This window comes from Mesoplodon mirus (genome assembly GCF_964341445.2).
Source record: "Mesoplodon mirus genome assembly, chromosome: 4".
NCBI classification, from domain to species: Eukaryota; Metazoa; Chordata; class Mammalia; order Artiodactyla; family Ziphiidae; genus Mesoplodon; species Mesoplodon mirus.
The window spans coordinates 63,846,187-63,859,411 of NC_138979.1; the positions used below are offsets into that span (position 1 = coordinate 63,846,187).

A 13,225-nucleotide genomic window follows, 5' to 3' on the forward strand; every position below is an offset into this window, starting at 1 on the left:
GGGGGTGGAGGCTGGGAAGGGGGAAAGGCCCGCTCCTGAGGTGCAAGGAAAGGTGGGGTGCAGGAGCTGTCTGGGCTCCAGGGTCATTGCTTGGCAGGCAGAGCCCTGCTCAGGAGCTGTGGGTTTAGATCCCACTCCTGCCTCTCACTAACTGGGAGCCCTGCTGTGTGTTTCCTTAGCTCTAAGGCTCTAAGCAGAGGGCCAGTGAGAGTGTGTGATGCTCACAGGGGCAGCAGGTGCCCTCAACCTCACCCTCATCCCCTGACCAGAATGGCTTTAAAGGCAAGAAGCAGGCACAGGTAAATAAATAGCTTGTTTATTAGTAATATGTTACATTATTAAAGTGCATTGAGAAGAGATGCAGGGGCCGAAGCTGGAAGGCCACTAGCCCCAGGCCCTGCCCCAGGCTGGCCAGACACAGCCAGAGAAGGGTCCAGCTCTCTGCTGAAATCCATGGACAGGACTGGGGGCAGAGCCGCCCACCTGGAGAGCTTGGCCCAGGCCGTCCCTACAGGAATTCACAGTTTAGCCTAAGTTATAACATGTCCTGAGCTGAAGGTGGGAGGCTAGGAGCATGGAAGCACAGCCCCTGGAGAAGGGGGCTGAGGGGAGGGGAGGGGAGGGGGGACCCCACCCCCCCGCCCCCCAACCCCCAATGCCAAAAGGGCAGAGTCCCGGAACCTCCCCCTGAGGACCTGGCTCCTCCTTCAAAATGAACACGGTGAAGCTAGCACTCAGTTTTCTCCTTCATTCTCCCCTGTCTCCCTCATCCCACCCCCTCCCATAACCACCCCACATCAGGGGCTTGGACGACGTCCCCTTCAGACTGGGCTCCCAGGGCAGAGCCAGCTCATGCCACTCTCGCCAAACCCACGCCCATCCCTGGACTCTTATCCCATTCCCGGGAGCCGCAGACTGGGAGCCCCCCGCCCGTGACCCATCCCTTCCCCAGCCCCTCCCTCCCCACCCCAACCCAGCACGCAGTTTTGGTATTTCATACAGATGCAGTCAGAAGTAGCTATACATGAAATAAGCCTAACATAAAAATAGAGCTTTTTCCGTCCTCCCGTCCGGAAAGCAAACATCCTTCAATAAACATGCAAGGCAGCTGCCTAGTGAGACCCAGGGCTGGTGAGGGGGCCACAGAGGGCAGCCCTGGGCCTGCGGGAACACTAGCCACCCCCAGCCATGGCAGGAGGGAGGATGAGGGGGCAATTTGGGTATAGAGAGTCCAGAAGGACTCAGGCCTCAGCCCAAAGGTCCAGAGATGGGGTCCCAACTCCCCCTTTTAAACCCCACTCTCTGGGCCACAGGTTCTTAGGCCAAGAGCATCATTGCGTTTAGTCAGTTTGAGGAGCAGTTTTTGAAAAATAGTCTCCAAAAGATAAAGTCTCGGGTCCGCAAGGCCCCAGCTTCATAGTCGGAGCCTTCGTTCTCTGGCCCACACCCCTCCCCTGCCCCACCGGGGCCCAGCAGCCGCCTGCGGCTGGCCATCTCCAGGCCTGGCGTCCCCCGTCGGGTTATGCAGTCCCCCTGGAAGAAGTGGTGGGCAAGGAGCTCCCGGGCCCAGCCGGCTCTGGGTGTGAGACTTTTCTCGTGCCTTGGGGCTGCAGAAGCCCGCAGCATGCCCAGCCCCAGGAAGCCCTAATGGACCAGCAGGCCAAGAGTAAGCGTGGGCAGGACACCCAGCCAGAGGGAGGCAGCCAGGGAGCGGGCGCGGCCCAGCAGGTGCGAGGTCACGGCGCCATCCTCGCGCAGTAGCTCCCAGTGCTGAGCCTCATGGAGGTAGGAGCCCTCCTGGGCCTCGCAGTAGTAGTGGCCGTACTGGAGGTCCGTGAGGTTCTCGATGAACAGGACGCAGCTGGGGCTCTGGTGGCCGGGCTCACAGCTCTGCTCCACACTGTTCTCGTGGCGCCACGAGTAGGTGGCGTGGCGGGACTCCATGGGGCAGCTCAGGTAGTAGCGAGAGTTCTGGGCCAGGGAAACCTTCTGCAGTGGGGCTTGCTCTGGGGAGGGATGGGGAGATAGCCATGAGGAGGGGCTGAGGGCTCCCAGGGCAGGCTGTGTCCTCCCCCACTGATAGGCCTCCAAGGCCAAGGCTTCTAAATGAACGCGGGGAAACCAGCGCCCAGTCTCGACTCTCCCCTGCTGCCCTCACCCTACTCCTCTCACAACCACCCCACACCGAGGGGGCTCCCTCCACAGGACTGTCCTGCCCCATCTGTCTGGAGCCCCCAGGACCAGACCAGGCCTCCCTCAGACAGGGCAATCGGGGCACGGTGGTACCACCCTAATGAGACGGGGGCAGGGCCAGGTCAGGTACCTGGCTTTGGGTTGGGGCACCCCTTGTGTGGCTCGGCTGGATTGATGGACTGCAAGACTGGCCTGGAGTCGGAAGGAAGAGAGAAGCTAAGCAGACAGGAGGCCACAGGCCTGGCCCCTTCCCTGTCCTCCTCCCCACCCAGCATCAGCAGTGGTGCCCACCCAGAGGAGGGTCTGGCCAGAAGGGCTGCCTCCTGTAGCCCATCAACCCCCCACTGCTGTGTTCACTGTCTCCTAGGGACAAGGGATCCCGGCCAACATACTCTGACTCTGGGGAGCTGTAGATGGAGACGCAGCGGTCCTGGTTCCAGCCGCAATAGGGGTCTCGGGCCATGAGGCAGCCATGGCAGCCCCCACTGTAGACCTCACACAGGTCCAGGGGCACCTGGCTCACCTCCCACTGGGAGTTCACATATAGCTTCCGCTGGAAAGAGAAAAGGACTGAGTCAGGTCAGGGCCCCCATCCCAACTGAGTTCTAAGCCCCTAAGCTATGGTCCAGCGGCCTGGCAGACCCTGGGGCCCAGAGACCCAGCAAAGGACATGCAAATCACCCGCAGAGGAGTTCTGTCCTCACCTGGCCATCCCTGGGCAGCCCCATAGGGCAGGGGTTGGTGGGGGAGGCTCACCCGGTCAGCGTCCAGTGACATGGCCTGGATAGTGGCCGGACGGCGAAAGGGCTGGATCTCCAAGATGCTGAAGACAAGGTTGTGTTCCCGTTCCCCCGACTCCACCACCTTGTGGATGGTGCCCTTGTCTGTAGGTGAAAGGCAGAGGGTCACCAGGCGGGAGTCCCACCAGAGCCAAGCAGTCTCCCTCTGGGCTGAGCTGACCAGGAAAGATGCCGGTGGGGAGGGCTGGGAAGTCATGGCTCAGGCAAGGGTCATAGGACTGGGGTGGGATGGGGAGAGGACAGCATGACTGGGGAGGGTCTTAAGAGCCCAAAGGCATCACAGGAAGTTTCCAAGGCTGGGCCAGGGAGGCTATCGCAGGAGGCCCTGGGCTCCCCAAGGCCGCAGGGGAAGCTGGAGCATGAAGAACAGAACCAGCAGTCTCACATGCCCAAGCACTGCTAAGCCTCCAGCTACATGCATTAGCATTACTTCGTTTAATCCTCCACACCCCTGGGAGGTGGGTATTATCATCCCCACTTCAAAGATAAGGAAATGAGGCTCAGAAAGGCTAAGCAACTTGCTCAAGGTCACACAGCTGGTGACTGGAACCCAGAGGGGTCAGAACTCTACCCCTCAACTTCTATAAACCCCTCTGCTTCCTGGACTCTTTGGGATTTGTTGTCTTTAAAATAAACTTTTTATTCTGAAGTAATTTCAGATTTACAGAAAAGTTACGAAGATAGTACAAAGAGTTCCCATATATCCTTTGCCCAGTTTCCCCTAATGGTACATAATATTAACTCAACTACAGACTTTACTGGGATTTCACGGGTTTTTCCACTAATGTCCTTCATCTGTTCCAGGATCCAATACAGGATTCCACATTGCATGTAGTCTTAGGGGATTTTTAAATTTTTATAAAATCTTAGATCTGATAAGGACCTTAGGTTCAGCATAGGGGAACCTAAGGTCACACACTAGGCTGCCTGCCTCAGAGGCCAGTGCTCTCTCCATTCACACTTGTCGGGGACTAATGGGCATCCTGACCCCTGGGTCCTCCCAATCCCACCTCACGGGCTGTCCCAGTTTCTAGAATAGCCTACCTCCCTTTTGCTCCCTCCCAATTTCCCAGGGTATCACTTGCCCCAAAAAAGCAGTCAGATGACCAGATGATTGCCTGCCTAGGACCTTTCCTCTATGTGTCTGTGACCCCCTCTGCAGGCTCTGGGATGTGGCCCCTTGCTCCTCTGGTCCAACAAGCTCCCAGTCCAGTCACTACCTTCATACACACAGTGCCCTTCACCTCTGCCACACAGCGTGGTGACAGCCTCCCATCGCTTCTCCCAGCCGTGAGAGCCTCCCATTCTCTGCAGAGGGCTCAGAAAGTTCTATTTCATATCTAGCCCCAATCCTTCCTGCTGCAGACTCCAGAATAGTATCTCTCTGCAAAGGCCCTGCCATCTGGAAGTCCCTCCTCACATCTCACTAAATTCTTTGCACCCCACATCAAAAGTTTCCTCTCATCTGCATAATCCCAAAGACAGGGAGAGGGTCCAGTTTCCTCGCTCTGCCTGGCAGAGGCCCACAGGACACCCTGGACCAGGTCCTTCCTCCTGATTTCCACATCTTTTCCTACCATCTTCAGGAGTCAAGACAGCTGGACCAAAGCTGTACCCAGCTTTGCTCAGACTTACAACATTTCTGCCTCTGAAGCCTGGCACCTTCTAGTCTACGATGCCTTTCCCTCTCCCTTCTGCCCCACCTCCTCCGGGAAGCTCTCACTGCCTGACTCTTCCACAGCCACACATATTAACTCCTGACAGCTCTTAGTCACTCAGTTCTCCCAACCAGATGTTAACTACATTATTCTTTATACCCATTTTTACAAAGCAGACCAGGGGCGAGGCGGGGGGTGGGCAGGAGGGGCTGGTCCCGGGTAGCCCCTCACCTGTGGTTAGGTAAAGCACATGGAAGGTCTTCCCATTGCTGGCGTGCATGCGGTGGACAACCACTTTCTGGTAGTGGTACTTAGAGTGGAACAGTGGCGTCTTCAGAGGCCCCACAGGCTCCACCCTCTGCACCACCTCAGGGTGACTGTCGGCCACCTGGAAGGTCTCTGTGGGTATCGGCTGCCGGTCTGGGAGGCACTGGGCAAGGAGAACAGGTCTAGATCAATGGGGTGGCTGGGCGATGGGGTTGGGGCCTGGGCCATGGTGGGTGTCACCGCTCACCTTGCCAGGCCGTGGGTTGGGAAGGTCTGAGTGGTAGCCCTTGAGTGAGGAAGTGCGGAAGACCTTGTCAATGTCACCGAGGGAGTACACGCAGACGGCAGAGTAGTTCCTGGGGGACACACAGGCCACCTCAGTGGGAGGCCCAGGACCCACCCACCTCCACTCACCCAGGCAAGCCCAGCACCAGATGGGGTACAACTGCAGCCTTCCGACCAAGCTCCCTGGCCTTTGAGCTCCATGAGGGCAGGGACTATCCTGGGGGCCAAGGCCAGTGCCTGAGCATTACCAAATACCATTGAAGGAAGGAGGGAGGGAGGACGGGAAGAGGGAGGGAGGGAAGTTCAACCTAATTTCTTTCTGTTGCAATGTAAAACCACAACTTGTATTCTGTCACAGAATCACTGAGTTCAGAGGCCAACCCCAGGGCAGGAGAAATCCCAACACATGCATCCTTGAAATGCTGATGCCCAAGGAGGCCAGACCTCCATCCCCTTCCCAGACTGTCCATGCACACAGGAGCCCCAGAGCAGGGTCTTGGCCTCCCTACCCTGCCGCCCACCTCTCCCCACACACACCTGACACTTTTGCCTGCCTTGTTTTCAATCAATGAGAGTGATTAAGAGGTGTGAAGTATCAGGCGCAGGCAGTGCCTGAGCGGGTGTGATAGCACCCGGCACCCAGCACCCCAGAGGCCGCAGCAGCCTTTTCCCGGGGCCCAGCACCCGCTATGAGTACACAGCTGGAGGGCACACAGGCACAGGTGCAGCCATGAGCATGCATACGGCGCATGCGCACACACCCATGTGTACAGACTCACAAACACACCAGCACACACACCTCCCTGAGCACTGTGTGTCCGCCCACCCCAGGCCCAGCAACAGCCTTGTCCCTTGAGCTGGGGTCCCTGCTCTTGCCACACCAGCCCTCCCTTGGGCAGGGCCCAAACCCTCTGATCCCCACTGGACACTTAACTAATGCCAGCCCCAGCACCAGGACAAGGGCCACTCACCAGGGGTTGGAGAAAACGCCATAGACCCTAGTGTCCCACCACTGGCCATTAGGGTCGGGGAGCAGGAAGACATCCTGCAGCCTGTTGAAGTTCTTGTTGCTGCTGGCGTCACTGCACACCAGCATGGCTTTCAGGAAGGTGTTCCACTTGGAGACCGACAGTGAACTCTCGCCACCCTGGTCCCCCTGGAAGGGTGGAGGGGAGAGGAGGCCCCTCAGCACCTGCCTGGGCTGCCCCACACGCCCGGGGTACCTGCTGCCGGGAATGCCAGCACCCAGGCTTCTGAGGAGGAAGGGAGGCCCTGAAAGGGGTCGGGACCTGTGAGGGGACAAGGCTGAGGTACCCCACCACTCAGGCCAGGTTCTTGGGCCAGGCTCCAGGAGGCTGGCCTGGCTGACCCAGGGCACAGGGCTCACAGTGGGGACCTGCAGGGTGCGGGTACCAGGTCCCCACAGAGCACACCGGCTCAGACACACGTCTGCCCAACTCTCACACGTTCACGCTGACACACACGACACAGACCTGCACAACCCAGCACCTCCACACAGGGGAAACACACACACATCAATGCACTCTCATTCTCACGCACACGCTCATGCACACTCTCCATGAATACACACATTTGCACACTATCACATGTGGATGTGAGCCCAGCCATCTTTACCCACTCACAGTTGCAGGGATCCTCCTGTGCACGCATACTTCCTCCCACAGTCCCATACAGACTCACTTGCACATTTGCACACAGGCAGTCACACACTCACTCGCTCCTGTTTAGACACAGACACACACTCTTGCCCACTCAGCACTTGCTTACCCTGCACAGCTGGGCCACTCGGGACACGTTGAGAGGGGCCTCGGGATTCTTGTCAGGGTTGTCCTCTCGGAAGAAGTAGTAGATCTTGTCATCGTAGGCCCGGTCTTGGTGCACAATGGTGGCCTTGATGAACTGCGGGTCTACCGGGGACAGGAGTGAAAGGGTGTGAGGCGGGGAGCCTCTCAGAGGACCCACCCACACCCTGCCCACCCCGAGTCTGCACAAACAAACCTGGATCAAATCACACCTGGAATAAACTTCAGAAAAACAGGTCTAACACCCCAAGGGGCCTGAGACTCTACACTCCCACCCCACACCTGTTTTGCCCTCTCTTACAAAGATGTCATTGGCCCGGGAGCAATGACTTCAGGCCTAGGGACTGGGGGGAGAGCCCTAGGGGCCCCTATGTCACTTCTGCCTAATTGGCAGAGCCCTAAAGAGGAGGGAGTGGGTGTTGCCCTCACGTGAGCTCAGCAGAGGGATACGCTATGGCACCCGGGGACCCCACACTGGGTTTGGGCTTTCCTCTGATTTGTTCCCAGAGGGTGTTGGGCCCATCCTGCCTCCACATCTTTCTCTCTGCTGTTCCCCAGCTCCCTGCCAGGCCAACCTCCTCAGCTCTATCTTCGCAGGGCTGTACCAAGCTCCCGCTTTCCCGACTGGCCTGTGGCCCTAGCGGCCCTAGAGGAGCCTCCCCATAAACATGAGGATCCCATCTGCCGCCCTGAGCATTCACACCGCCTCGTTCAGCCCAGCCCAGCCCAGCTCAGCCCAGCCCAGTCCAGCTGGAGCCTGACTCACTTTGCATGACGGTATCACTGGTGTACAGCTCAATCTCACCCTTGATACGGCGGAACCGAGGGATCTTCCCATTGTATTCCTGCTTCCGGATAGTGGAGTACACCTCAGAGCCTGAGCACAGTGGGAGGGGCACGGGTAAGGGCACACAGGCCCTGGAAGTCCCTCCCCTGGGCCTGGGTCACCAGGCACAGAGCTGACCACCCTCCCCCTGCCCAGGGCAGCAGCCCTCTGGGAACCTTCCTGCGCCAGCCACGGCCCTACCGTCAAACAGAACCAGGGAGTTCTCATCCGGGCTGAAGGGGGCATAGCCTCTCCTCTCACCAAGCAACTCTGCAGTGTCATTCACCTGGGGGAGACCAAGGGTGTCAGACTGCCATGTGATCCCACGGTCACTGTCTCCCATGGGTGCCAGCTGCCCAGCCAGGGTCCCCATCCTCCCAGGAACTCTGTACAAGGTGAGGCCAGCCTCAGAGTCCCCCCACCTCCTTCCCACCATGGGGAGCAGAAGCCCATCAGACAAGGGTGAGCTGACCAGGCACATGGGGAGGGGCCTTCTCACCAGGGTCCAGCAGCTGGGGCGCCGAGCATTGGTGCCGCAGACCAGCAGCCCCTCACCCTGCTTCTCCAGGAGCGTGATGTAGTTCTCGCAGTCCTGCTCGGGAGAAGGGGAGGGAGAGAGGTTGGTTGGTGGGAGGCCCTGGCAGGCCTAGCACTGGGACCCTCGGTCTTGGGGAAGAAGGCATCAGAAGTCTGAGCACAGAAGGCAGCCTCTAAGGAGGGCCCAGAGCGGGTGCAGCTGACTCCAACCCCTCCAAGAACAGAGGAAGGGCCTCAGGGAAGGAGTGTCTCCCCCTCAGACTGGGGAACCCTGGGGCAGGGCTACTTCTCTCCTCCCGGACTGGGGCTCCCAAGACGGGGCCAGGCTTCCTTCCTCAGACTCTCAGGAACCTTTCCAAGGGGCCCAGCACTCCCTCTCCCCCACTCACCTGCTTGTCCCGGCAGGACCCCTTCGTGGAGCCAATGTTCACCTGGGGGAACAGGGGGAGCGTCAGTCCACTCTGCCAGGGGCAAGATGCCCCCGTAAGTGCTTTCCGTGCATCCTCAGGATAGGCTCATTTGACAGATGAGTAACTAGGGCTCTGAGAGGAGGAGTGATTTACCCAACATCACACAGGCTGCTCAGCCTGATACCCGGAGCCAAAGCCCAGAGCTCATGAGCCAGCCCAGAGATCTCAGAAGACAGGGGCCATGGGGTTTTGGAGCCCAGCTTCCTGCTAGGCCTCCGCAGTCAGCACTACCCGCCCAGCCAGGCGTGTTAGCTCCGCACTTCTCTCCACACTGCTCCAACACCCACGCCAGTTGGGACCACCCTCAGGGAGCCTCCCCCAGGGACCATTTATGGGATATAATAGGGGGTTGACCAGTTCTGGAAGAAATGCCAGTTCCCCCGGATTCCCTGAGGCTCCTCTCCAAGGCCAGGGGGGAGATAAGAAGACGGGGAAGGGGGAAGAGAAAAAGGGGGCCGGGAGAGGGGTCCAGGCTCACTGTGCGCATGGAGGCGTTCCTGCCCTTGGAGAAGTCGAAGACATAGACCTTGCTGCGTCCACCCACCCACACGGAGGAGCTGCCCGGCTCGTGGAAAAGCACCGTGTGCGGCTCAGCCAGGCCAAAGTCCACATGGTCCTGCCCTGCATGGCCTAAGGAAGAAACAATTGGCAGAAACGTTGAGGCTGGACCCTGGGCTGGAAGATCCTGACCCGCCCCCCATGCATACCAGCATCCCCCGAGCAACCAGTGCTTGGATCTGGCTAGGGCGGCGCCTGAACTCAAGAGCCGTGAGCGGGAGAAGACAGGGGTCCTCTGGCGGGGTCCAGCAACCAGATGTCCTCACCCCAAAGCCATGACCTCTTACCCTACAATATGTGTGACCTCAGAGTGGGGACAGAATTTAGGGACCCCTGGGGAGAGCAGACCCCCACACACACACACACACACACTCTGCTGTTCCTAAGGGGCTGGGCTTGGGCAGGAGGGACCAGGGCTCCCAACTCTGCTCTGAGGCTCTCTGCTATCTAGGACAGAGCAAGCAGCCACTTCCACCCCCTGCGGGTAGCGAGGCCTCTAAGAACCCCACGTACAGTACAGGTTCCCAGGAATCACTTTGCTCAGAACCCTATCCCCTCCTTCAGGAAGCCCTCTCTGACCCTTCCCAGCCCACTCTATCCCCTTAGTGAGCAGGTCAGTATAGATCAGAGCTGGAAAGGAATCTTAATGTCCACTCTCTCCCATTTTACAGATGGAAAAACAAAGGTCCAGAGAGGGGCACCCCAAGCTCACATGGTCAGTAGCAGGCCAGGAGTCAGAGCTCCTGCCCCCAAGCTGGACTCTGCACCCTGGCCTGCCCTGGCCTGGTTTCACAGAGATCCCAGCTCACCCCAGGGGGAAAGATCAGCCCTCCCTCCCCAGCAACTCTGGGACAGGGGGCCCTTCATAGAGCACAGCCTGGGCCTTTAAGTAGAAGGGCTGACCGGGACAATTTTGCCCAAAAAAGAAACTGTCTGTAGCCACTGTCTCCGGGGAGAAGATGTCTCATCTCCGGTGACATTGCTGAGGTTGTCCTGGTTGCAGGGCTAAATTACAGGAATGGGACAGCCTGTGGCTGTGCCCCCAGCAATCAGCCATCTTCCCACCTCGGACCAGCCTGGGTCCTCAGCCTGACCACTGTTTACTCAGCTGCAGCAAACTCAGGGGCAGCCAACTTAGCAGTGACATCCCAGCAGGACACCCTCCAAGCCCAGAGAGAACAGAACTGCCATGTCCTTGAGTTTGCCCCCAATTCCCCTTGGTGCCACTTGAGCCATTCCTACTGATGCTGCATTCAGCAGGGACGAAGAGCACTACCTACCATGCGACCCCCACCTTCATTCCCTTTCCTTCAGATACATCCCCGCATGGCCAAGTCATCCCTGGAAGTGGGCTATTCTTACTCTCCACCTCAGCTGTGGCCCAGCTCACTGTACAGAGGCAGAAACTGAGGGCCTTCAGGGATACTCTAGCCCAAGGTCACACTAGGAGGCAGGAGAGATTGGCTCACCAGACTGAGTAATGGTTCTCAGGTGTGTTCAGGGAGATGCCACAGAGAATGGCCACAGAGAATTGCTGAGCTCACTGCCCTCGGGTTCACCTGGGTCTCCTCCGGTGCTCCGCAAATAGCCTGACAGCTTAGGATGTCAGGCCTCCCAGGATCCCAAGGCTGCACGAGGTGGGAGCTGAGAGCCCACTTCCTGCTGGGTGGTAGGGGTGTGGTGCTGGCCAAGGCTCGGGCAGGGCTGACAGGTCTCAGGCCCCAGGTTTCCCCTCCCCACCAGCTGGGATAAAATCAGAGTGCTGGGGACAGACACAAGGCCTTCCTGACTCAGCTCCATGGCTCCAGCTCCCCTTTCACCCGCAGCCTGAGCAGCGGCCACTGTCCCCACAGCCTAGCCCGGAATCTAGACAGTCTGTAGCCCCAGCTCCCCACCTACTCTCCCAGACAGCCAGGCGGCTGGGAAAAGATATATGTCTGTGTCTGAAGATGTTGGGCTGGGGCCTGAGATCTGAAGCCCTCCAGAGGCCACAGGGGAGGAGCCCCATGGCCCAGGTCATGCTGGCCACCTCCAAACAGTCACCTCGGCTCACATCAAGGCCACACCCTAGGCCTCAGAAGAGGGGCCTGCACAGCCAATGCACAGCTCTAGTGGTGGAGAAAGGGGTACGTGAAGGGGCCCTGAGGGAGCCCTTGTCTGGGGTCACAGGGCCGTCAAAGTGAGGAGGAGATGCAGTCCTGCCCTGGGAATTCTAGTCTGATGGGAGAGACCCAGCCTGGCCCCGGAGAGCAAGGCCTGAGGGGGAGGCCCGGCCCTATCCTGGAATCCAGTTGGAGGGGTGAAACAGCCATACCAAAGCAAGCCTCCATACCACTCAAGCAAAACTGTGTTGGTACAGACCCCAGAGCTGCTCACAAAGTATTGCTGAGAACACAAAGGGAGGGTGAGGGCTGCCTGCTGCTGGGTGCAGCATGGGGGGCTGCCCAGCCAGGACAGTCCTGCACAGATCTGCAAGTTTGAGCCCTGTTCCCCTCAAATCCTGGCTGTGGCTGCCAGGGTCAGGATTTGGAAAGAGGAAGGGACTGCTCACCTCATTTTGCAGAAGAACAAACAGGAGCCCAGGATCATTGCCTCCCTCAACTCCGAAGAACCCGCCCCTCCCGGCTCTGTGCCTGCTGATGTGCATGGGGGAGATGGCACCAGCTCGGCCCCAGGACGAGGCCTTGGCCCGTTCTCTACCCCAGCCCCAGCCCGGGCTCCCGTACTGCCCGAGGCCCTCAAAGGGCCTGATTGTGCCGGGGAAGTGTCTGAGCAGCAGCAGCTCAATGAATACATGAAAGGAAGCTTTGTTCAGGTCACAGGAGCCGGGGGCTGGGGGCTCAGGGGCAGGAGGGCTGCCTGGAAGTGAAGGCAGAACCAAGCCTTCACAGCCAGGATCTGTGGCCCCTTGGCACCAAGAGGGGAGGTGGTGGCATTCAAGGCTCCACCCACGCAGAAGCTGAGCAAGGCTGGGGGCTGCTCCTAAAGAGGAGGCCCAGCCAAGGGAGCAAGTGCCGCATCCCTAAATGTGTCTTTTTGCTTCCTTAGGAATCCAAAAGGATGGGGAAGGCGGATCAAAGCTAGATGGGTCAGAAACAGGCAGGAAGAGAATTCCGGGCAGTGGAAACAGCCTGAGCAACGGTGGGGAAGCTGGGGAAGCTGACGGTACGGTGGGTACAGAGACCTAATGAGAGAAGAATCAGGAAGGCGGGCTGAAGCCCCGAGTGTGATGGGGGAAGGGAGCTGCAGCGGCCCAAGGATACACCAACCCACTGCCTGTCAGTCTGCGGAGCTGCCCTCTCCTATCTATGAGCAGGGCCAGGATCCAGAAAGCCTCCTCTCCTCCAGCATCACCCCCCAGGTCCCCCTGCCTGACCAGCCTCCTCTGCTTCCCATCCTCCATGTCTAAAAGGAGCACCGTCTGGCACCGTGTCTCCCCCCTCACTCCCCGGCCCGACGCATTAGTGGCTGACTAAGTGGGAGCTAAAAGCTCCCAGAATAACCAGGGGTTCAGGCAGGGGAGGGGGCTAGGGACACATGGGGTGGGCATGGCCCCAGGGGCAGGCCAGGCACAAGCCTCCACCCCACCCCCGTGTGATTCTGAGCCAATCCTGGCTCCTTCTGGACCAAGAAAGGGCACAATCAGGCTGCCACGTACCCAGCTAGACTCCATGGCCCCCGAAGCCCCCACCTTCCTCACAGTGGCAGGACCAACAAGGCCCAGCCCCAGCCCCGCCAGAAATGAGGGTCAAGAAGATGGCTGGGTGTGAGGGGCTGTCCTCCCCTATCACAGGCCCCCAGCCAGGCC

At 59.1% G+C, this 13,225-nt stretch overlaps 1 protein-coding gene across 4 annotated transcripts in view; it reads right to left on the reverse strand.

Annotated features, from left to right (window-relative positions):
• Positions 1 to 300: 300 nt before the first annotated feature.
• SEMA7A (semaphorin 7A (JohnMiltonHagen blood group)) overlaps positions 301 to 13,225 on the reverse strand; it is a 31,965-nt gene continuing 19,040 nt past the window's right edge. For 3 of the 4 annotated variants that reach the window (XM_082617327.1, XM_082617328.1, XM_082617329.1), the window contains 13 exons: positions 9,338 to 9,489; positions 8,779 to 8,820; positions 8,352 to 8,444; positions 8,054 to 8,138; positions 7,793 to 7,903; positions 6,992 to 7,131; positions 6,175 to 6,359; positions 5,166 to 5,274; positions 4,883 to 5,081; positions 2,950 to 3,077; positions 2,586 to 2,746; positions 2,324 to 2,385; positions 301 to 2,006 (listed from right to left, as the gene is read on the reverse strand). In XM_082617327.1, the coding sequence (XP_082473453.1) occupies positions 1,645 to 2,006; positions 2,324 to 2,385; positions 2,586 to 2,746; positions 2,950 to 3,077; positions 4,883 to 5,081; positions 5,166 to 5,274; positions 6,175 to 6,359; positions 6,992 to 7,131; positions 7,793 to 7,903; positions 8,054 to 8,138; positions 8,352 to 8,444; positions 8,779 to 8,820; positions 9,338 to 9,489 (1,829 nt within the window). In that variant the 3' untranslated portion in view covers positions 301 to 1,644. The remainder of the gene's footprint in view (positions 2,007 to 2,323; positions 2,386 to 2,585; positions 2,747 to 2,949; positions 3,078 to 4,882; positions 5,082 to 5,165; positions 5,275 to 6,174; positions 6,360 to 6,991; positions 7,132 to 7,792; positions 7,904 to 8,053; positions 8,139 to 8,351; positions 8,445 to 8,778; positions 8,821 to 9,337; positions 9,490 to 13,225) is intronic. The other variant, XM_082617330.1, reaches the window with a different exon arrangement.